Raw genomic sequence first — 24666 nt, 5'->3', positions numbered from 1 at the left:
GCTTCTCTTATTGTTAGAGTGGTTAAAGAAAGCTTGTGAAGCTTATCCGAGGAAACTTCAAAAAAGCTCTTCTGGAGAGCATTGGAAGCCTCGCCAAGGAAGCTTTATGACTTCCTTTAGGTTTTTTACAAAAAAAAGTTTGGAAAAAGCTACGAAGCTACGAAAAGATTGCCTAACACAAAGATACAAGGGGTTATACGAATAAAATCTGATGAACTTTTCTTCTACATTCTACAGGGGATAGACAAAATGATCGGGGCAGGAAAAATTTTCACTCCTCAAAAAATGTTCAATTAGCTGTAACTTTTCGAAAAGTGCATCAAATATTCTCAAATTTTTACTGTAAGTTCTTCAACTAGTTGTGTATCAGTGGACAAAATTTGGAAAAGATCGCACAATTCCTCACGAAGTAATAACTATTTTTGAAAAAGGTAAAATTATCCGATAGCCAACTTTGAGTTGTTATATCTCCGGATTCAATGAACCGAACGCAATGAAATTTTGACCATTTAAGACTTATATAATGAGCTATGAAAAACCATTGACTTAACTTAATATTCTTAACACGGAAGAAAATTATAACGATTAGATTATTTTTCTAATAAAACACCAAATTATACAAAACATCAACATCTTTACAAAATTCAAGATGCAAATTATAGTTCATTTAGTTTCCCTCTAATTGACTTATATATAAATGCGTTTTGAAGGAAAGTAACAACATAGCCGCCAATAAATTGAAAAAGTAATAGGATGCATATTAAAAATAGACCAATTTACTAAAAAATCGTGAAAAAATAAAATCGCTATAACTTTTTCGCTTGTTCAAAATTTCAAGTTAAGTTAAATGCTTTCCAGAGTTCATTATATGAGTCATGAATGGTCAAAATTTCATTGCAATCGGCTCATTGAATCCGGAGATATAACAACTCAAAGTTGGCTATCGGATAATTTTATCATTTCCAAAAATCTTTATAACTTTGTGCAGAATTGTCCGATCTTTTCCAAATTTTGTCCACTGATACATAACTAGTTGAAGATCTTACAGTAAAAAATTGAGAATATTTGATGCACTTTTCGAAAAGTTACAGCTAGTTGAACATTTTTTGGAAAGTGAAAATTTTGCCTGTCCCGCTCATTTTGTCTATCCCCTGTATATACTCGAAAGTAACGTTCCAGGAACATCCAAAAATTCATCTACAAAGTTTTTTTTTCAGTAATTTCTTTTCTGAAGTTTCACCAGAGGTTCCTATTGCAATTCCTTCTAGGATTCCTAACAATTATCGTCACGTATTTTCTCATGGAACTTCTCTTGGAATTCCTCCGTAGTCCTTTTTCCTACTGGGATTTTTGCCGTAGTTCGTCTTGCGAATCCTTCGGAAATGTTTGCGGGAAATTCCTCTCGGAATTAGTACGCGAGTATTTTCTGTAGGCTTTCATGGAGGAAGAGTTTTATACGCGGTTTCTGCACAAATTTCTCTCGGGTTTTCCTCTCAGAATTCGTGGGAATTCACTCGGAGAAACCTGCGATTCCTTCAAGAAATTTTCCTCAAATTGCTTCTATAGTTGCTATAGGAGCTTCTCTCAGGTTTTGTCCCGGGATTTATCCGCGAGTTTCTCCCTAAATATCTATGAAAGCTTCTTCAAGAATTTCACCAACAATTTCCCGCAAAGCTTCTCCTGCGATCTCTTCCCCTCTTGTGATTCGAGCAGTTCATGCATATTATACCTCTCATCTACTTTTTCCCGGGATTTATTGCAAAGATTTTTTCGAGATTTTTTACGGAGATGCGTCTGGGATTTCTCTTAGTGATTTTCAAGGTTTCAAGCCAGAGTTCCTTTCGGAATCTCCTCCGGAGCTCGTTTAAAGATTCCTTAATATCTAGGAATTCCTATGAATTTTTGAATTAGTTTCTACGCGAGATTTCTCATGAAGTTCTTCGTGAGACATTGCTCGATGATCTTTTCGAAATGCGACGCAACGCGACCTGACTCGCGATGTTTTCTGAATCATTTCGGGAGTAGTGCGCATCTATCTCCTTGTCATTAGCAACACAGCGCACCAGTCGCGAAAAAGATGCGACATGTGTGGACCAAGAAAATGGCAAATTTTGGTTGAATAGGATAGACAATATTCCGCGGAATAGAAAGTCAAAGTGACTCCCAATCCAACTCATAAACACGCTTTTGTGAAATGGTGTCTCTCTTTCCATAGGCGTAGCCATTTTTTCTTTTTTTCTTAATAAGGCCGGAACAAATCTCATTTTCTTCTTTTGTCACAGTGCTCATTGACTCGTCAAGGGGAGGGATGATAAATAATAAATGATTTTGATGAAAAAATACCTAAACAATTAGGCAAAATCATTAAACTCATCGGATTTGTTAAGGAAGTTTCTGGGCAACTCTAATTTTTTCCAAATTTGGCGTAGTTTGTTCGGTGGTGTTACTTGTGAAAATATTTCGACTTCTTAATTGCCGAGTAGGTATATAAAAATTTAGTTTTGATAAGATTTCAGGCGAGTCTATACGATGCGAAACGATATCGTTTACGAATGAAATCATTGCGATTTCACGCCGCTCTTGCAGAGTTTGTATGTCAATAAGCATGCAGCGTGCTTTGTAAGACGGAAGTGGAAATGATGTCCAGCCTAATTTACGAAGAGCAAACAGTAGAAATTGTTTTTGCTCTGATTCAAATCTTTCTTCGTGCGTGGTTGAAAAAGGAGACCATACAGTGCTGCAGTATTCTAAAATAGATCTAACATAGGCAATATAAAGTGTTTTAATTGTATATGGGTCATGAAAGTTATAGCAGAAGCGCTTAATGAACCCTAGCATATTATTAGCCCTGTGAATGATTGTGTTGTAGTGGTCAACGAGTGTAAGTTTAGAATCTAAGATAACTCCTAAATCCCTAACGCTTTCACATTTTTCCACATTCTTATTTCCTAATGCAATTGAGACATTCGGTGTTGTTCTTTTTCTGCTAATTGATATTAAATTGCATTTTTTAACATTCAGTTCTAATAAGCTTTTGTTGCACCATGTGTAGAATATTTCTATTTCATTGCGGAATACATTGATGTCTTCATCATTCCTTATTTTCAAAAAGAGCTTCATGTCGTCGGCATAAATTAACACTTTTAATTTCTTGAGAATGAAGGAAATGTCGTTTACATAAATGATAAAAAGAAGAGGTCCCAAATGAGAACCTTGTGGTACACCGGAAGTGACTTGAATTGGTTTTGATTTGTATCCATCAAATTTAATTATTTGTTGGCGGTCAGTTAGATATGATTCAAGCCATTTCAGGTGACCTGGTTCAATTCCAATTTTGTGCAATTTGAAAAGCAGCATTGATATGTCGATGCGATCAAATGCCTTACTAAAGTCCGTATAAAGAGCTTCCACGTGGTTTCCATTATCCATTGCATTCAATATATAGTCAACAAATTGAAGCAAGTTTGTTGAAGTTGACCGGCCTTTAAAAAAGCCGTGCTGCATGTTAGTTATTCTGTTTTTGATTTGTAGAAATAACTTTTTGTTGACAATTGCCTCAAATAGTTTTGGAATGCAGGAGATAATGGCTATTCTGCGATAATTACGTACGTCTGATTTACGACCAGATTTAAAAATAGGCACTAAAAAAGAGCTTTTCCATATTTTTGGGAAGTTTGCAGTATCGAGTGATATTTTAAAAAGCCAAAATAAAGGAACAGTGAGCTCCTTAGCTAAGTTTTCAGAAATATTGGAGGAATTTTGTCAGGACCATGTCCCTTAGAGTCGTCCAAGTTCAAAAGTGCTTCAAAAATTTCATTTGGTTGAATTTGATTTACACCAACATTCCTAATAAATTCAGGGTAGACAGCAAAGTAATCGCGGTCACGATCTTCTTCCGAAAAAGTTGTGTAGATTTCCTGGAAAAAATCAGCAAATAGATTACAATTTTTTTCCGGGGTGTCCCCAACTTTTTCGTCAAGATGCATTACGGATGGAAAATTGTCAGATTTTAATTTGGTTTTTACGTAATTAAAGAAGTTCTTTGGGCAGGACTTTATTTCGAGTTCAGTTTTCGTATTATATTCTTCAAATGCATTAATAATTTCAAAATTTAATTGGTCGCATATGTTCGAATATTTAGCTAAATTTTCATCAGTTTTATATTTTTTGTAAATTGTATGTGCTTTTTGTTTGCGATTTTTCAGATTTTTGATTTGTTGATTATACCAGATTGGATATTTTGAATTTATATGACGACGTTTCGTTTTTATTGGAGTTTCTTGCCCAATAATTTCATTTAAAATTTTGTAGAACTCTTCTACGGCAGATTCGACATTTCCTTCATTCCTAAGAATAGCTTGCCAATCTACACTACTTAATTTACATTTAATGTTTTCGTACTTCGCTAATTTGTATTCAAACATTTCCTCATATTCGCAGTCGTTGGGGATTTTGTGCTCATGTATGAACAAAGAATATTCGATTGCTGTGTGGAAAGCTTCATTTTTCCATAACGGAGACAATGATTCGCTAACACAGAAGTCGTCAAAGATATTCGTTAATAAAAAGTCAAGGTAGCAATTTTGGCGGTTTTTTATGTGATTAAGGACAAGGTATTTGGAGTACATTGCTCAAAATTTCTAGAGCACCATTTTCTCGAACCGCTGAACGGATATGGATGAAAATGCATCACGCTAATTGTTCAGTGGTTGTCAACAACGTGATGCATTTTAATCCAAATCCGTTCAACGGTTCTAAAAAACGGTGCTCTAGAAATTTTGAGCAATGTACTCCAAATACCTTGTCCTTAATTTGGTTTAGACCTAAATTTGCTGTTTTGTCAAAAATATATTGCAAGGTTTCATTCTCCCCAACACTGGGAGTAAAATACTTTCATTTTCAGAGTCCAGAATGAAATCAGCATTACGTTGATTAAAGTCCCCATATATGTGGACCTTAACTTCGGGAGGAAGTTGAGACATGATTTGTTCAGCACATTGAAAGAAGTTTTCATATGTATTTTTATTCGCATGATCTGGTGGAAAATACACTGAGGCGAAAATATGTGTTTCACCTGCTATGTGAGATTTCACCCAGACATGCTCGAATTCTTTAAATTTAGATGTGTTAATGATTTCTGAATTAAAATTGGCCGAAATAGCTACAAGAACTCCTCCTCCTGATTTCCTCTGGGACTCATGAAAATTTCGGTCGTTTCGGAATACATTGAAATCACTTCAAAAAATTTCTTCGCTTCGAACACTTTCATCCCAGCTTGTCTCAGTTGCCAAAACTACCGAGAAGGATGTGCTTAATAAATTTTTATATATTTCTTTTATTTTGGCTGGACTTTTCATTCGATTGAAATTCTGACAATAAATCAAAATTTCGGTCGAATTGTTTTCAGTCGAAGAAATAGTTGGAAGTGTCTCGGTTTTTGAAATATTTAAATTACAGTCAGATTGAAGATTACCGGTTAAAGAAATATTAATAGTTACCGGATCCACTTCTATTTCTTCCAAGGAAGAAGGCGTCCTTACTTCATAAAATTTCGTTCCGGAAGGGGCGAGTAGAATTTATTCGAACTTTCCCGCAGTTGTTGCAGTCGGTTCGTGCGTTCGCTTTTGAGATATTGGCGGTAAGAAGATAAGTCCGACGCAGCTTCAGCAGGGCTTACTCCATACTCTTGATGAACGGCGTTAAAAATTCGTAGAAGATGTGCAGGATCGGTAGGCAGGCCTTCAGACGCAAGAAGAACTCGTATGCTGGTGATTGTCATCCCATCAATACAAACGGTTTCGGGTTGATCCTTCATGTAAGCGAGGAATAACCGAACAACCCTCATAATGTTAGGATCGCGGAGTCTCGCTTTCAGAAATCGACCGTCACCCTCGGCGGATTGCTCTGTGAGACGTACGATGGGTGGATGTATTGGGTCGAGTTGAATGTCGTGATGTGGTTGATTTTGTTGTTGTTGCTGTAGTTGATATTGCTGACTGTTCATCGTGGTTGTTTGACTGTCCATCGCTTGTTGTTGTTCTTGCTGGTTAGTTGGTGTAGGTCCTTGTTTTTCTGTCCGATATGGGTTGATGGTTTCACCCCTTTTAAAGGTGATGGGTTTTGGAACCGAGAGACCGGAAATAGGATGCTCGGTGGTAGAGGGTGGTCCGGAAAATTTAGTTTTGGCAATAGCCAACAGCTGCTTGTCTGTTTTTTTTGTTGTTGGTTGTGGTTTTGTTGTTGTAGTTGTTGATGTTGCGGTTGTTGTTGTTGTTGTTGTTGTTGTTGTTGTTGTTGTTGTTGTTGTTGTTGTCGCTGTTGTTGTTGTTGTTGTTGTTAATGTGGTTGTTGTTGTTGTTGCTTGTATGTGGATGCTGCTCTGCCCATATTCGCATAGGTGACGTAAACGCCACATAGGTCAAAATCCACTTTTTTAGCTTAACATATCCTACACCATGTATAGCATATGCTCCAATCATTAAAAAAATGTGTTTGTTCTAAAACATGTGAGTATATTGAAAAGAACGTTTTGACGTAACCACCATTTGGTCGCAATACTGACGTCTGTGTACAAGAAAACTAAAATCTCCCCATAAAACGTGATTGAACATAATTGATTGAGATAATTTATTGAGATAATTTATTGAGATAATTTATTGACATAAACATAATTTATATTTGAGATATCTAATTATTTGATTTCAGATGCCAAAAAATCATTTTCAATATCAACTACTTTCATAGTGAATATTATCAATTATGTTTAATACTTATTATGGATGCAATGTAGATACTGAAACATTTATGATGCTTTGACAACAACATGCGAATAATTTAACAAATTGATACTTGATAGCCTACAACTCGTAATGGTGAGTCTACGCCGATTGAAGTAATCGTTTCCACTGGTCTTAATCCTGGATCAACCGCTTCCAGTCGCCCTAAGATGTTGGAGCCCCTTAGGGCCGCAAAATGCAGTTGAGGAAGACCTAATAGGCCAACGTGCGCGCCCTACCACGAAGCCAACGGCTCCTTCCTGGTTCTCTGCTAATGTGGTATAAGTTTGTCATTTCTCTGGCATACGAGCTACGTACCCAGCCCACCGCAGCCTGCCGTGTTTTATCCACTTCATTATACATCAGTCAACCGATTTTGTCAGCCTGTTTCGGGGACACATTTTTTATTCTCCTTAAATATCTAAATAGAATTTCAAGCAGTAGTTTAGTGATGAACATGATTGAATTAGTTAAAGTTTGACCGTAAGTTAATGAGAGCAAAAAGTTTGTGGGGCTGACAAAATTGGGTTCATACTGTATCGATTTATTTACATACTTGGTACAATTCGTAGTTCATGCAACGCCGCCAATGCCGTGATCCTTGTTAGCGGCGAGTATTGTTCGCAGTTAACGTGCTTACTTTAAATTACTCTAAAATGGGTGTTTGTTAAATCTCCTAATAGAATCCAAACACTTCATGTATGAACAGTTGTATTTTTTGTATGGATGGTTGTGGGAGATCTCTATCGCCTCCTCTGAATTACGACGTAAACTCATCAAACCCCCTTTCAGCTACTTACTAAGTGCTTGAGGCAAACTCATTGAAACCCGAAACGTGAGTTTTTGTGGCACCTGATTGATTAATGAAATAGTAAAGTCATGGTTAGCCACGAGTAAAACCATTCCACAGCAAAACTATAATAAGTTTTACGTTTTCTTTCAAAACCATCGTTGAAACAATACTACTGAACTGCTGTGGCTTTTCAGTCTAACAAAAGTGAAACGGTCAGGAGTTTGGTATAGCCATTTTAATCCTGTTAGACTGAGAAAGCCACACAACAGTTCAACATTTCTTCCCAGTCGTAAACATTCTCCAGTGCGTAAACAATCCAAACAATTAAATCCATATCTATCTGATTAGGCGTTGAGTGTAGAATTAGCATGTAAGTTAAAATACACATAAATAAAAATGAAAAAAATAATGATTAGGCGTTGGGTGTATGAGCATATAATTCAGCTTGGTTGGGAAGGATTTGAGGCTCTGAGTTCAACAGCTTTCAAAAAAACCCCCATGACGAAAAGAACAAAACTGCCAAAAATACACAATTTCCCCTATTTATTTATTTTTTATTTATTTATTTATTGATACTACATCTTTGACACAAGTGCCACACAGACTGATTACTAAGGTATTTCTTAATAAATAGTTACGTACAACACCATATTTTGGATAAGGCATAAAATAACCTTTTCAACATAGACTGCCTTAATTGCAAGGTGCATTGGAAGAAGCCGATAGGATCCAACGCAGAGCCTGGGGATTAATGTTAATTCCGGTATTTTGCACACATTAAACGAAATAAGAAAACTGGTCGGCGTAAAGTCAAATTGGACTAGGCGATTTTTTGGACAGGTAAAGATAAGCCAAGGAATCATAGTATTTCAAGAAATAATGCACATGCTTTGATATCCCAATTTCTTGCAGGACATTTTCCCATAATCATTGAAAACAGTTGGTCCGGTCTGATTTAAAGCCGACCAACTGTGAATCTTACTACGATGCCCACGCTTTATGGTACGCTCGACCGCACTATCAGATAGTTCACATTTTCAGACGTGTTAGCTTTTTTTTTGAAACCACAGTTAGTACATCTTCTTTCGAGTCGGGACTGCTGCTTATCAACAAAGAATGTATTTAACGCACGAATACGGTCATTCAGCCGGAGACCCGGGTTCGATTCCTCCCGTTCCGGTCGGGAAATTTTTTTCGACTCCCTGGGCATGGTGTATCATTGCACTTGCCTCACAATATACAATGCAATGGCAGGCAAAGGAAGCCCTTCAATTAATAACTGTGGTAGTGCTCAAAGAACACTCAATTGAAGCGAGGCAGGCTAAGTCTCAGTGGGGACGTAGAGCCAAGTAGAAGAAGAAAAAGACGGACATTCCGGAAAAAAATCTAACACGTGTTCAGAAAACGGGTACCGTAATAGCTAAAGCTAACATAACGGTCATAGCAATCTGGTCGTTACGTCAACTTATCCGTGGAATCATTCATCAAACCGACTGAATGGTCGCATAAACTGACGTACACGTTTTAAATATGGAAAAATTTCATGGAACATCTTAAAATCATTGCGGCTCACTTTTTGTAGCTGTAATCCACGAAACTGGCAGATTATTTCATTCAAATAATCGGTGCATATGTAAATCCGGAAAAAATCTATAAAATCGTGTTTTCCCATCAGAGCAGACGTTGGTGGTTACATCGACTATGCGAATATGGGCAGTGCTTACGACGTCTCTTATGGCGAGGCAATACGAGTTCAGCGAAGAGCTCAGCAATGGCATCGCACTTTGGTGTGTCAGTAGGTAATTGGCTTGAAGGTTTGCTTAGAGGTGATTCTGCTAACTGTTGTTGTTGTTGTTGTTGATGGTGCTGTTGTTTTTCTGCTAGTTCGTCTGCTAAAGACTGGCTTGATTTAGGCGAACAAGCTACCGCTCTATTAGATACAGCAGCAGAGACAAAAAGCACTTCATCCAAAATTTTGTCTAATTTGTTTGGTTCGTCAGCAAGTGTCGGTGTAGCAATTGGTGGAGTAGTTGCCGAATGCACAATGTAGTTGTTTACTTCCGTCAACCAAAACTTTCCGAGGGGGCGGTGACAAGAGAAAATCGAAATTTGTGTCAGTCTAACTCTTCTGAACAAACACGAGAAACAGAAAGATGGAGAGAGAGACCATTCGCCCTCCATTCCATCCCGATTTATATTGTGTTTGTTTAGGAGAGTGAGAAAAAAAAAAACAAAAAGCTACGTCCGTGTCTCTTTCATCGTCTAAGATGCCCCCGATATGGATTTACCCATAGGTGCGGCGATAGGAAAATAGTCGGCTCTTATTACATTACATTAATACATTAATACATTCCTACGGCGTTCTTATAGGAGTGACGTCGTGTTTACAAATAAGGAACATGACGTCCTCCCATAAGAACGCCGTAGGAATGAAAGAGCCGACAAGGTTCCTCTCGCCGCACCTTAGGTAATCCACATCGAGATGCCCCATACATGATCGCTTTTGTGACGATGACTTCAAACAAGAGTGAACTTTTTTTTATGATTGTTCGCCTTACAAACTAGGGCATTCCCGGTGAATCCTTTGGCAAAAGATCTCTCAAATTGGTTCTAAATTCCATCTACAAGAATTACACCAGGAATCTCCGGGGGAATCCCGAACGGTCACTTTTTGGGAATATCACTAGTCGAGTGTCTAGAAGAATACTCTGACATATAGGGTCTGGACCATTCGGGCATAGGGACCTATTATTAGGCACTTACTGCTATAAGTCAATCAATTTCAAACTAATAGGACAGATCGGTGAAGTACTAGTTTTGTAGTAATGAGCTGAATTTGAGAAGGTCAATTCTCCGTTTCTGTAATGGAATAGTGCAAAAAGCGTGGGTATTATGATTCCTTGCCTAACTTGATGCTGTTTGAGCAAAACTTTGGGCAACAGTGTTGTTGTTTTCTCCATTTCTTGCAACATAAACAACATAGTTATCCAAAGTTTTGCTCAAACAGCATCAAATTAGAAAAGGTGTCATAATACCCATACTTTTTCACCATTTCATTGCAGAAACGGAGAATTGACCTTCTCATTTTTTTTTTTGCTAGGTTTCTAGCTGCACTCTGAATAGAGTGTAATCTTTCAGAAGCAGTTTACCAGCCGTACGCAGAAAATGATATCCATTAAGACACTGTTGCAAACTGACTCAGTAAGTTACGGTAGAAGATTGGAAAGTTTTCAATTGGTCAGTCAGTCAGAATTTGCCTATGTAGTGTTATTGTCACACGGTTTGCATTTGTCTTCTTGTTTGGTTTTGTGGTAAGGTTCAATATGTTTTCCTCCTCGTGAAGTCAGTTGTAGTATGTTTGTTTTTTTATCGAATCAGTCGAACCTCGTATGTTAAAATATAGTCGATCCTGTGTCGTCAAATTGTTTTCTTGATTTCGCTAATCGTTTTCTACTTTTCTGTGTTCATTTCTTGTGTCCTTAAATTGTCATTGGTCCAAAATTCACCGAAACATGTAACTGAACTTCTGATATTTTTTTTCTGTTGGTGTCATAATACCATCTAAGATAAACAAAAATACGCCAAGTTGGTCAGCCAAATTTTAAAATAATAAAGATCGCTTGTTAACTATTATGTATTCTTCCCCCTATAAATACTATGAAAAATATTCAAATTCGTTCAATTGTCCTATCGGTCCTACCGTTCAAAAGGTGATATGTTTCACTAAAGAACACTACATTACAATAATCAAAATGAAACTTCTTCACTTTAATACCGTCAACCCCTGCGAACTTGGCCAGGGAATTGACCTTCCCATCATACTAAAATTTAGCTCATTACTACAAATTTAGTACTAACCGAACGTGCCCCATTGACATACATTTTTGTACATGGCTGGATATTGTACGTATCTCACCGTATCCCAAAAATCAAGTCAATTGGTTCGAAACTGACGTAACTCAGTCGGCAAGTACCCAAAAATGGCCCCCTGCCCAAATGGTCCTCTATAGAGCCAAAAGGATGCGGGCGAAACATCCAAAAGAATATCTGACAGAACCCATGGAGAGTTTCCTGGGTGAATTACTGAAACAACAAATAAAATATTTACTTAAAGCATGTTTGAAGATTGTTTGGTTTGGTGAACGCTTGAAAACAGAATTCAGAAGCATTTCAGATGTATATTCTTCAATGCAAGCTACAGAAATAAACTTATATTTTATAATCAACTTTCTGCAGTACTTTTAACACGATGTCAAGAAATTCTTGTTGAAAATTGTAACCAAATTCTCAGATGAATTTTTAGAAATAGTTTTCTGTTTTTTTTTTTGAGAATTGGATTGTGTTCGTTTAAAACGTCAATTCAGTAACAAATTTTGAAAACGACGTATAATCAATGGTGTAGCATTGATTATAAAGTCGTTTTCAAAATTTGTTACTGAATTGAAATTTTATGATTCTTCTAATAATCAGAAGTGGTTCCAGATTGTATTATAATAGACACATTCTACCGTGACGTTACAACGTTTTCCACTATAACTTTTGAATTTGATCGTAAACCCTCAAATATTATTGCATATTCGGCTTCCTTGTGAATCTTCCGATAAGTATGATCTGTTGAACAATTAATTTTCATCGGAAAAGTTTGTTAAAAATGGGAATGAGTAGCATGACGTTATACAACGTTGTTTACGGTCGTATTTACGAGTGATAAATCTGATCAAAAAAGCGTCAAAACGTTGTACCGTCACGGTAGAATATGTCAATAAACGAGGAATTGATACCTAAAACGAGTACATATCTATTAGTGTCATGAAACGAGTATCAGGAACCTTGAAGTATGAATCTTCAACAATAGCCAACAAAGCACAAGCAAGCATACAAAAACATAAAACTTAAAAACCGAAGCAAACCCCACACGAAACACAACACGCAACAATCCAACAACTACATATTAACCGTGCATGGCCGTCGATTTGACACAGTACTCCGCCTCGAACACGTGGTCACACGGTTCCGGCTTGAATGGAGACGCCTCGTCCGCCACCAACATATCGGAACAGTACATCGAGTGGGCCGACGAGCACTGATAGCACAGGATCCCTAGCGCTGTGAACCGATCGGAAATAAACAAGGAAGAACCATAACCAAAGTTAGTGCTGTTAAATTTTTAATGTGAAATTGTAATACATGCGAAAAATTAGTTAAATATTGTTGGTTAAGTATATATTAGGTTTACACCGAGCTCCAAGCACCCCAGCCATGCATCCTTCTGCCATATATGAGCATTATTGATTCCTTAACATCCGTATCCGGTTATGTACGATGATAAACGAAAATACCTTCGAAGCGACCGATGTGTTTGATGCAGTACTTGGCGCCATATACGTTGGAACAGTCCTGCGGTTTAATGTCCGGGGTGTCGAAGCGGTCGAACCACTCGCTGCACTGGAACGGGGTGCTGGAATCGGTCGCATTGCACACGTAGCACTCGATCGCTAGGGCTAGTAATTGAGGGGAAGAAATTCATGATTCGAGATTTATATGTGTAGGATGACTTGACGTTTCCATAGACTTAAAAATAAAAACTGTAGCAAATTGTGATCTAAATACGACCAATGAAGATTTCCAAGAAGATTCCCGACGAAACTCTTTAAAGGATTCTTTCAAGACCCGAAGAAGAACCCCCAGAAGAAACTATGAAGTAATTCAGGGAGGAACCTTTAATGAAATAGCTGTGGGAAACCATCAATGCCGGAAATTTTATGAAATATCTATGGATATTACCGGAAAACTGACAATTTCAATAACATTCTAAATCGTCCACAAAGATTTCTGCACAAATTCCGTCGTGGTTTCTTTCTGGAACTTTTTTCAAGATACATCTCAGTATGCCTTCGAGGATTGCTTACAAGATTTATTCCGTATATTTGAATTCCTCTCGACATTTTTCCACGATATGAACTATGATTTCCAGAATTTTTGAGAATCTTCCAGAATTCTTGAAATGCGATCGATTTAGAGCTAAATCGTTTGAAACTTTTTATGGGCCTCCTGCAGAATTTCTTCCAAAGGTTTTCCCGATTTAGATCTCTCCCTCTCGGGGTTTTCCCGAAGTCTTCTGGAAAGAAATTTCCTTGGGTTCCAGGATGTATTCCGAGATCTTAACAGGAGTTTCTCTCAGATGACTTTTCAGACGTATCGTGGAATTTTACTCAGAATTTTTTCACGCTTTACTTCCCTTCCATATGAAAAGTTCACATTTCTGTGAGTTTGTCGAGAGTAGGATTCATTTCCAGGTCCTCGGCGTGAAAGGCATGTGCTCTAACCATCACACCAAGTATTTCTTTCGATTCCTTCGGTGTTCCTATCGGGATTTCCCCAAGAGTTCTATCCGGGGTTTGCTGCTTGAGTTTCTTCCGGGATTTTTTTTAAATGTATTTCCTGTATTGCTCATAGAGTCCCACCTGGGATCTTCCCAAGATTCCTGCAATTTCTTTTAAAAAAATCGTAAGTTTTTTTCTGAAGTTTTTCCCGGGATATTTCTTAACCGTTCTCTCGGAATTTCTCTTAATGTTTCACTTCAGAGTTCCTTCGGAGTTTTTCCTAAGGCTACTCTTAGAATCGTGGAATCCTATGTCTTGGATCATCTTTGAGCAGATCAGCGAATTCCAAGAGCCTCTCTACCTGGTGTTCATTGATTACGAAAAATCTTTCGTCTCAACCACAAAAATGTGAGCTTTCGGGCACAAAGGTGTCCCTGATTGTCTACGCCAATGCCCGGGATTCTAAAAAGTTGCTCCCACAGTTTCTGCAGGGTTTTTACAGGAGTTTTTCTTCAAATACCTTCTGGGATATAACCCTACAAAATTCCTCGTAAGAAATTCCTAGATCTGTAGAAATTCTGGTGAAATCAAGCCAGAAACTCCGGGAAGACCTATTATAGAAATCTCTAGAGAAGCTTCAGAATAATACTTGGGAACAACTGGGATATCACGGAAAAAGTACTGTGAATAATCTCAGGAGGAAATATTAAGGGAATTCCAGGAAGAACACTAAAATCCGTGGAAGACCTTCTGCAGGAGTCTAGGTTTAAACACTGGAAAAACTGTTGGAAAGCCATCCCGGAAAACCCTTTAAGGAATATTCTGAAGTAGCTTTGTATAAATTTTGGAAGGATCTCCGGGAGAAATCCAGCGACAAACTCTGGAAATTTATTGGGCAGAAACCCCGGATGGTATTCCTGCAGAGACCCCGTGAAAAATAAATGCAGGACTTTTACGATGGAATCCGTTGGAAATCCCAGGAACAACTTCCAAAAATCCCAGAAGAAACACAGGAAAACCTCGAAAGGAACTCTGGGAGTAAATTAGGAAACTTCTATGCAGTCTTGCGAATAATCGTGACCATCACGAGACAATCACTTGAACCGCTTTCTGGAGTCACCCTTCCCAAGGTGATTCGAACCAGCTAGCATGTCACGTCTGGAATGACAAACATGTTGTGCTCTCTAAAATAAAAACTCTCATTTTTGAGTAGCGCCCATGCCGCACAGGGACTGTGTTGGAAACACACATTTTTTTAAATTGCTCGTACGCTCACATTTTTGCAAAATATCAATATTTTTCGGTATGTGAAGGTGGTTTATAAACCCAGTGAGGTTGCCATGTCGAAATTATTGCAAAATACATGCTCATGTGAGCGTACGAGCAATTTTAAAAAAATGTGTGTTTCCAACACAGTCATGTGCGGCATGGATGTTTACTAAAAATGTGCAGGCCGAACACATTTTTGAGCGTTGCCGTTTTTGCGTGTGTGTTCCACCCTTCGCCGCTTTGCAGCGATACCAGTTGCTGAGTATAGGGCACTGCATTGTTTTGATTTTGTATGGGATTTTGACGTTTCTTGGCCTTGTTGTTTACAAAATTTCTGTAAGAGTGAAAGAGAAGGAGATAATTTGATGCAGTGCCCTATTGGGGACTACGAAGGTTGATGAGCCGGGAAACACTCTTTCTTCCTACGGGGTTTCTTATGGGAGTATGAGTGAAAAAAAAAGCAAAAAATCTTCCCTCCTTCACTTTCTCACAGAAAACCGCAAACAAAATCATCACCTTCGTAGTCCCCAATGCTTCAGACGGGTTGCGAGAGAATCAATCTCTCTGAGCAACGATGCATAACGGGCGAAGTGAGAGCGTTTGCCGTAGCCAGGGCGAACTGCGTGGTGCGCTCAATGTGTGCGTTTAAACTGAGCTATGTAAAACGAATAGGATTTATGACGTAGTACCGTGCTTGTGGTAATACACATGCATAGTTTTACATGCTGTTGCGCGTGCATCTGCTTGAGGCGACGGAGAGAGTCATGACACTCACATGAGCCGTATCCAAGTCAGGATGATTGTAGCAAAACAAGGGTGACCGGGTGACTTTGATGGGATTCTGTCTTTTCTGGTGTTAGCGACTATAGGGCACTGCATTGTTTTGATTTTGTATGGGATTTTGACGTTTCTTGGCCTTGTTGTTTACAAAATTTCTGTAAGAGTGAAAGAGAAGGCGCGAATTTCATGCAGTGCCCTATGGTCCACTGCACGAAGTTATGCTGGCCTGTTTACTCTCACAGAAAATTTGACGTTTGAGCGGTGCCGGCACCTCCCAAACGTCAAATTTTCTGTGAGAGTAAGCAGGCCAGAAAATTTTCGTGCAGTGGACTATAGGGCACTGCATGAAATTCTCTCCTTCTCTTTCACTCTTACAGAAGTTTTGTAAACAACAAGGCCAAGAAACGTCAAAATCCCATACAATATCAAAACAGTGCAGTGCCCTATAGAGAGAGCGAATCAGAAACCGCAGAGACAGGGTGATACAAGCTTGGTGTTTATCAGCTTTTTTGTGACTTGTACGCTGATGCTTCGCGACACTGCTTCTATGAATATAATCTTTGAAGAAATTCCTGGAGAAATCCAACACACTCCGGCAAACTTCCAGAAAAAAAAACCATTGATAAATTCAAGGAAGAACTGCGAAACAATTTTCATAGACGTGTGCAATCAATTTGAGGACAACTAAGGTTAAGTTATGATGAAACCACACCCAGAAGTTTCAGGAGCACAAATCTGAAGAACCAAATTACGGTTTTCGCTGAAAAGTTGAACGACTGGTTACCCGCTTGTGTTGTCCAATCGATCAAGTTTTTGGTAAAAACGTCATGTGGTTTTTCAGATTTGTGCTCTTGAATATTCAGGATGTGGCTTCGTCATATCTTCATCCTAAGCTAAGATAACACGGCAATATTTTATGACGTGCGTCATAAATAAAATATTGCCTATACTAATGAGAAGTAGTTATTTATGCAACAAGTTGTAAGAAGTTCATTGTTTGTCATGACTTATTGTGAAAATCTGTTTTGTAATTTGTTTTCTTTCGTACTTAATACAAAAGTGTGAGAGGAAGTGTAACGTAATGCCATTATGATTGACAGCAAATTGAAGACAGAAGAATGTGCATTTTCCGGTGTAGTCCCAGTAAAATATGGTATGTGTTGTACCTGATTCTTTTATTGAAAATAATGACGTACCATGAGTGCACTTACTGCCGGTAGGTCTTCCATGACGGAAACCTAGCTACATCGATAATATCGTACCGTAAAGCAGAGTAACATTGACCGAGACTCGAACGTTACACTGTTCATACACCGAAGAGTGTAAACAGCACCACTTTAACAACAGGGAAATAATGCCGAAGGAAAAGGCTCCACCGATGCAGAAGTGCCTTTTCACGCGGTACTTGACGGCGATAGGCACTTTTCCTCCTTGCTTTTCTCATCATAATGATGATGGTGTGATGATGGAAAATTGTCCGCGGGAATAGAACCAGTCAGCTGCACGACGGGATACGACCGCCAGATAGGTACACATACCAACAACTAACTGGTGGAAATGCGACCGATGGCGTAACGCGCTTTAGGTTCCGGGTGATGCCTTTTTGAAACGGAACCGTAATGTAGGAGTTTCGGGAATGAAATGAATTTGTTTCAATTATTTCTTTTAAGGAGAGCTCTAACTGGAATTCTTGAAAAAAATGTCTGGAAAATAGGTCGTGCAGATTTTTCTCAAATTGTCGTCACTTTTGGCCATACCAAAATATCGTAAAAGTAGGCCTATCTCGGCAGAGCTTTTATTTTGGGCACTTTTCCACTATAACTCAGTCAATGTTAAATCAATTGATACAATTTTCTTATTAATTTATTACATCATTTTTAACGAATATCTGTGAGGGTCCTTACTGAATTCCCGGTGTCAGTCTTTTCGCCAGAATATTCTCTAGAACATCTTTCAAACTTGTGAAGAATTAGCCTAAGTTAAAATTCACAAATAAAAAGAAATTAAAAAATATCTTTCAAACTGCTAGGTAACATTCTCTTAACTGCCGTCCTACGCATAATTGTCTCATGTTATATGGGAATCCCATATAACATGGGACAACTATGCGTAGAACTGCAGTATAATTTTTATTACATGAAAAGATTTTGACTCTGCTGACCTGCTGGGGATCACGTGTTCGATTCCTAGTCAGTCCAGGAACTTCTCATATAGGAAATTTCCTTCCTTGGGTATAGAGTACAGTAATGTTCCGATTTTATCACGGCCTCCGCGCGTCAGTCCTTCATTTTTCATTCATTTGCTGTTACATTTGAGAGCAAGTGTTTTCTCCTCTTCTTTAAGGTGAATGTTGAAGACGCGATTTGCAACGTTAAAAATATTTAAAATACGTGTAGATTTTGTAGAATATTTAAAATTATTTTTGAATCGGAACAATACTGTATCTTCGTGCCTATCACATGATATACACATGAAAAATGGTCATTGGCAGAGGAAGCTTTCAGTTAATAATTGTGGAAGTGTTCATAGAGCTGATAAGCAGGCTTTGTCCCAGTGGGGGCGTTACGCCATGAAATATAAAGTCTTTGAAAGAATAAGCTCGTATAAAAAAATCTGATAGCTAATCTTCTCACCTATACTTCCCTCTCTGTAAAGCCCCGAAATGATTCCCCGTTTTGTCCCCACTTCCTCTTTTCCCTGAGGCCACCCCTAAGAACTTTAACCATTCTTCATCCCATTCGAGACTTATTTTTACAGTTTCACCCTAAGTCCCCATGAAACCACATTAATTCAATTTGTTAATCCATATCCGCCCAGCGTCCTATTTATAGGATAGTATTTTTGAAGTGATAATCTGGAGAATTACACAATATTTCGGCAGACAGTATTTCGGAGAAGCTGTTCAGTAGTAGATCCACGCATTGTACATGGTGAACACTTAACTTCAGAATTGGCTCGCTAGGTGGCGCAAACGTTGCTGTAAAAATTACATATGATCGCAGTTTATGAGTCTCGTTTCAAATGTGAAGTAAATTTACTTTCCTGATATCTTAACCATCGTACTGCGGACATTGTCCTGTAGATGGCCAACATCTGGCCTGAAACCGGTCGGCGAAAAGGTAAATGTTTAATTCCTTTTTATGTTTTGTAAGAACGATAAGTGTTGTGTCCGTGTCGCGTCTTCCTCCTATGTTCCCTTCAAGTCTTCTTCTATTGATTCTTTCCACTATGAATACTTTAGAGGATCCTCCCAACACTCTCAAAAGCATTCCTCTCAAGATTATTTCAAGGCTTCTGGGTTTCCATCACTGATTTATACCAGAATTTCTTTAAAAATATCTCCTAGTTTTCCATCAAGCAATCCTCGCGGGATTCTTTCAGAGATTACTCCCGGGATTTTTCCAAGTCATTCCCCCGGGCTTCTTCCAGGGATTATACCCGGAATTCTGTCAGCGGTTTCCTCCTGGATTCCAATAAGGATTTTTTTCGAGATTCCTTATGCGATTTTTCCAGGAATGTGTCATGAATTCATCTGAGATTTTTGTGGATTCAGTGATTCATCCCGTAATTTCTTCCGAGATTCTTTCCGTTTTTATGGGTTGTTATAGAAATTCAATCAGGGATTCCTTTCGCAATTCTTTCATTGATTCATTTGAGGGTTTGTCCCGGGATTTCTTCAGGGATATTTGCAGGCGTTCCTTCAAACATTTCTTCCAGTATTCCTATATTGATATCTCCTGAAATTTCTTCGTTGATTTTTCCCGGGTGTCTTTAGGGATTCCTCTTGAAATCCATTCAAGTAATCTTTCAAGGATTCTCAGGATTTGTTTGGAGATTCTCCCGAGATTCCTCTCACATTTCTTTATGGATTTCTTCCAGGGTTCTTATAGATTTTTTCGGGATTTCTCCAGGTTTTTTTCAGAGATTTCTCTAGGGAGATTTCATCATGGATTCCTTCACAGGTTCCTCCCAGAATTTTCTCATTTATTTATCCTAAAATTCTTTAATGGATTTCTATTGGCCTTTTTTCGGGATGCCGTCAGCGATACTTCCCAAGTTTTCTTTGGATCTCTATCCTACGATTCCTTCAGGGATACCTCGAGAATGATTTTTCTGTCAATCCCTCTAGCGTTCTTTTCTGGAATTCCGTTAGGAATTATTTGGAATACTCTCGGGGTTCCTTCATAATTTCCTCCTTGAATTTCTTCATTGATTGATCATAAGTATTTTCTGGCTTTCCAAAAGAAATTCCTACCAGAATTTATGCAAGGATTTCTCTTGGAATTCTCTCACAGATCATTCTCGAGATTGTATCAGGAATTCCTCTATTCCGCAGAATCATTACCTGTTCTGTGGCTTAGTTGGTTAAAGCACTGGTCTAGCGAATACGGGGTCGTGGGTTCAAATCCCACCAGAACGCAATTTTGTTCACAAATTCATCTCTCAATTTGTCAATTAGCAACATTTTGTGTCTTCTAATTACAAGTTTTTCTGTATCCTTTAGGGGTTTCTCCTGGGATTCTTACATTTTTTATTATCGTTATTTATTATCGTACAAATTGGGCCGAAGGGTATCAGATTTTCATATTTTTTTTTTTGAATAAAAAACATTGAGAAAAAATCAGGGCCGCCTATTTTCCGGGAAAACTCAGGTGGATTTTTTTTTTGTTTTCCCCTGACACTACTGACTTTGAAAAATTGTAACTCAAGAACGAAGCATCGTAGAAACCAAGTTTTTTTATGAAAATGAAAGCAAATTTTCTCAGGAATCCAAAAAAATATGAACTGGAAAAAGTTTTCCACAAAATTTTCTACCGTTGAGAAAATTTGTAAAGAAAAGCCGCAATAACTATGCCCAAACTCGTAGAAAATTTGAAAAAAAAAAAATGTTTGATCAAGTAATTTTAAAACCTAGCTAATTTTTTTTGGAATCTCCTTTTTTCGTTTTTGAGTTATGGCCAATTTTTTGAACAATGTCCAAATGTGAAATATAAGCATTTTCTTTACAAAAGCATACCTCAAAGACAAAGCATCGTAGAAACAATTTTTTTTTTATAAAAATAAAAGCAAATTTTCTCAAGAATCTAAAAAAAATATGAACTGGAAAAAGTTTTTCGCAAAATTTTCCACAGTTGAGAAAATTCATAAAGAAAAGCCGGAAAAACTATGTCCGAACTCGCGGCAAATTTTAACAAAATATTTTTGAGAAGGAACTATATAAACTTCAATTCCAGTAACTTTAGAATGTACTTTTTTTTCGTTCCTGAGTTATGGCCAATTTTGTGCAAAAAAAAAACAAAATTTGTCATAACTCAGGAACGAATGATAAAGTACATCCTAAAAGTTACTGGGATTGAAGTTTATAATGTTTCCTTCTCAAAAATATTTTTTTTAAAATTTTCCAGGAATTCGGCATAGTTTTTCCGGCTTTTCTTTACAAATTTTCTCAACGATGGAAAATTTTGTGGAAAGCTTTACTAGTTCATATATTTTTTGGATCCTTTGGCCCAAACCCGTACGGTAATAAAAATCCCCTAGTTCTTTTAGGGATTCCCCCATGAATTCCCTCAATGATTTTTCCAGGGATTTCTCCTGGAATTAATTCATGAATTTATCCACAATTCTTTCAGACTATCAGAGATATCTCCCGGGATTCTGTCGGGATTCCTCCAGGATATTCAAAGGGATTGTTTTTTTTAGATTCTTTCTATGATTTTTTTGGGATTCCTTCAGGGATTTCTCCTATTTTTCCTTCATAGATTTTGTTAAAAAATCATTCCGGTATTCCTTCATTGAGCCCTCTCATGATTTATTCATTGATTCTTCGCGGAATTCCCGCGGGAATATTGCAGGGATTTATTCCGGGATTTTTTCATTGAAACTTTTTTTTTATTATCGTACAAATTGGTACCAAGGTTCTCAGAATTCAATGAAATTTTTTTTCACAGGTAGGGTTTATATATATATGAAGAAAAACAAAATTGAAAAAAATCAGGGTCGCCTAATTTTGCGGAAAACTCCAGTTTTGGTTTTCATTTTCCACAGACATCACCTACTTTGAAAAATCATAACTAAAGAACGAAGCATCGTAGACACAATGTTTTTTTTTGTGAAATCGTAAGCAAATTTTCTCAGCAATTCAAAAAAATACAAAATGAAAATTGTTTTCCACAAAATTTTCCACTGTTGAGGAAAATCGGTTGGAAAAGTCGGAAAAACTATTTTCGTACTCCGGGAAAATTCTAAAAAATATATATTTTTGGAAGGGAATTACATAAGCTGTATTCTGTGAAATTTTCAGGATGTCGTTTTTCTCCGTTCCTGAGTTTTGACCAATTTTGTGTAAATTTTCCAGATGTGCTACATGAGCCGTTTTTTTAAATCATAACTTAAGAACGAAGCATCGTAGACACAATGTTTTTTGTGAAATCGTAAGCAAATTTTCTCAGCAATTCAAAAAAAAAATACAAAATGAAAATTAATTGCCACAAAATTTTCCACTGTTGAGGAACATCGGTTGGAAAAGCCGGAAAAACTATTTTCGAAGTCCGGGAAAATTCTTTAAAAAATATTTTTGGAAGGGAATTACATAAGCTATTTTCTGTAAAATTTTCAAGATGTGTTTTTTTCCGTTCCTGAGTTATGACCAATTTTGTGAAAATTGATAATCAAGACGGTCGAAAATCAACCAACATCTGGACCGGTTGCGTCAAAAGGTTCTTCGTCACAGCTTCTAGCTGAAAGAGCTACGAAGCGCTGCTGTTGTATGTATTTGGCAACATTACAAAACGCACTCTATTAAAAAAGGCTGCTGTTTTGTGGATTTGTAAGTTTTACGAAATGTACTGTATATCCCTTTCGTGACGAACCAGCACAATCGTGCTGTTTTTCGGCATTGGTTTTACAATTTTTTTTCAATTGCTTTTTCCTCAAAATATGTTATGTAAGTAATTTTTATGATCGAGTTATTACTCTAACTTGTATTTTTGAGCCTCAGCTTTGATTGGAATTGTTTATAAAAAACGCCACAATAAGTTAAACAAAAAGTAAACAATCATCCTAGAAGTTGAAAAAGATTTATCTGTCGTATTTTTATAAATACTAGTTTTATCCAGGTATGCAGAAATAAAAATCGATACAAAAAGAGTAGTTCTGCGAAACGGCGAAGAATAAGTGGTGCTTTGTTGAAAAGCACAAGATTTCTGGGTGGTCAAAGTGGGACCAGCACAATTGTGCTGTTCCGTCCCCAAGGCGGTCGAAGTTTCATCGGAAATTGCCTATTCTTAGGCGTTTTATGGTATTGAAGATTGATTTTAATTATTAAATCACTACAAAGTGTTAGTTTGTAAAAACTTAGACGTATAATTTCAACTCAAGGAACACAATATCGGCTTGTACGAGTTTTTGAAGAACTTTGAATACTTGGGTGAATAATATTACTCCATATTATCGAAATCATGGAACAGGAATTTGCTGTTCTTATTATCTCCTTCTTTTTCTCTTCTATGATTTGAATACCCTGTCAAGCTGATCTCGTGTTCCTAGATTTAAAATTCTACGTCTAAATTTCTACAACCTAACACTTTGCAGAGATTTAATAATTACAATAAATCTTCTGTGCCATAAAACGCTTAAAAGAAGGCCATTTTTAGCAATTACTTAGAGAACATCGACCGGCTTGAGGACGGACCAGCATAATTGTGCTGGTCCTAATTTGACCCCAAAAAGTGCATAGGTGGATAAAGTAGCCGAAGTAAAGAAAGTTTTATCCTAGAGGACGTTAAGTTTATAAGAGAAAATTTGAGATAATCATTCTTTTATGGTCCGTCACGAAAGGGATATGTAGCAACTGTTTTGTTAGTGCGAACTCCTATTCGATTTGTTCAAGTTTTCACATCTTCTGGGAAATCACCCGGAGTTGGAAAAGAGTGCAATAAAGGCAGCCCTAGTGACAAATGTTTGATTTCTGAAAACCGAGTTTGGTAGCTATATGGTGCTTGTTTTGCAGCTGGTTAATTTTTGACTAGCTTCCTTTTTATTCAGCGTTGGCTGCTTCTATTCGATTGTTACACAACAGAAAGCAAATGACTGAAGTTTATAGCGCTGAAAATGTTAGTTGGGGTATTAACTTGATTTCTGCATTTTTCTTATAAAGTATAGATTGCAAGCTTTCATTTGACACATTGATAGTTTTCATATTTAGAATTATTGGTAATTTTTATAAAAATGATTTCCCTTAGACTGGTAAAAACAGGTGCCCACATGGAATTAAGTTAGATACTTCTAGAGTAATTTTCAAAAACAACCTGAATTGTTTTCTGGAGCTTTCTATGACAAAGCCCTTGAGAAATTTATTTCATTTCATTTATTTAGTTAACATCAAATTCATGATAATACTGAATCAACAATTTGCCGCCATAATACTCGATTTGCAGCTGCAGCTCTCCAACGTCGGTCACGCCCAACACACGCCAGATCACGCTCCACCTGGTCCGCCCATCGTGCTCTCTGCGCTCCACGCCTTCTTGTACCAAATTGTATTGTACCAGAAATTTATTTATATTCGCCAAATACTAGAAATAGCTACACGTTAATATGCAATTTTACAACTTATTTCTTCCGGTTATCGATGCATTACAGTTACTAAGCAAAGAAGCGCAAGGAATATTATGTGGAGCAAAGGAGAAAAAATAAACATCCCTTCAAGGACACGCTCGCTAATGGA

The 24666-nt window shown here is 37.5% G+C and overlaps 1 protein-coding gene across 2 annotated transcripts in view; it reads right to left on the bottom strand.

Moving 5' to 3' along the window:
• Window positions 1–24666, bottom strand: part of LOC109418090 (U-scoloptoxin(05)-Sm1a) — a 35936-nt gene that overhangs the window by 832 nt on the left and 10438 nt on the right. Inside the window, exon 2 of one of the 2 annotated variants that reach the window (XM_029861182.2) lies at window positions 12526–12675. In XM_029861182.2, the coding sequence (XP_029717042.2) occupies window positions 12526–12675 (150 nt within the window). Of the gene's footprint in view, window positions 1–12525; window positions 12676–12908; window positions 13071–24666 lie in introns of both variants that reach the window. The other variant, XM_029861181.2, reaches the window with a different exon arrangement.

This window comes from Aedes albopictus, chromosome 2, assembly GCF_035046485.1.
Source record: "Aedes albopictus strain Foshan chromosome 2, AalbF5, whole genome shotgun sequence".
NCBI classification, from domain to species: Eukaryota; Metazoa; Arthropoda; class Insecta; order Diptera; family Culicidae; genus Aedes; species Aedes albopictus.
This window is presented reverse-complemented; position numbering and strand designations above follow the sequence as displayed.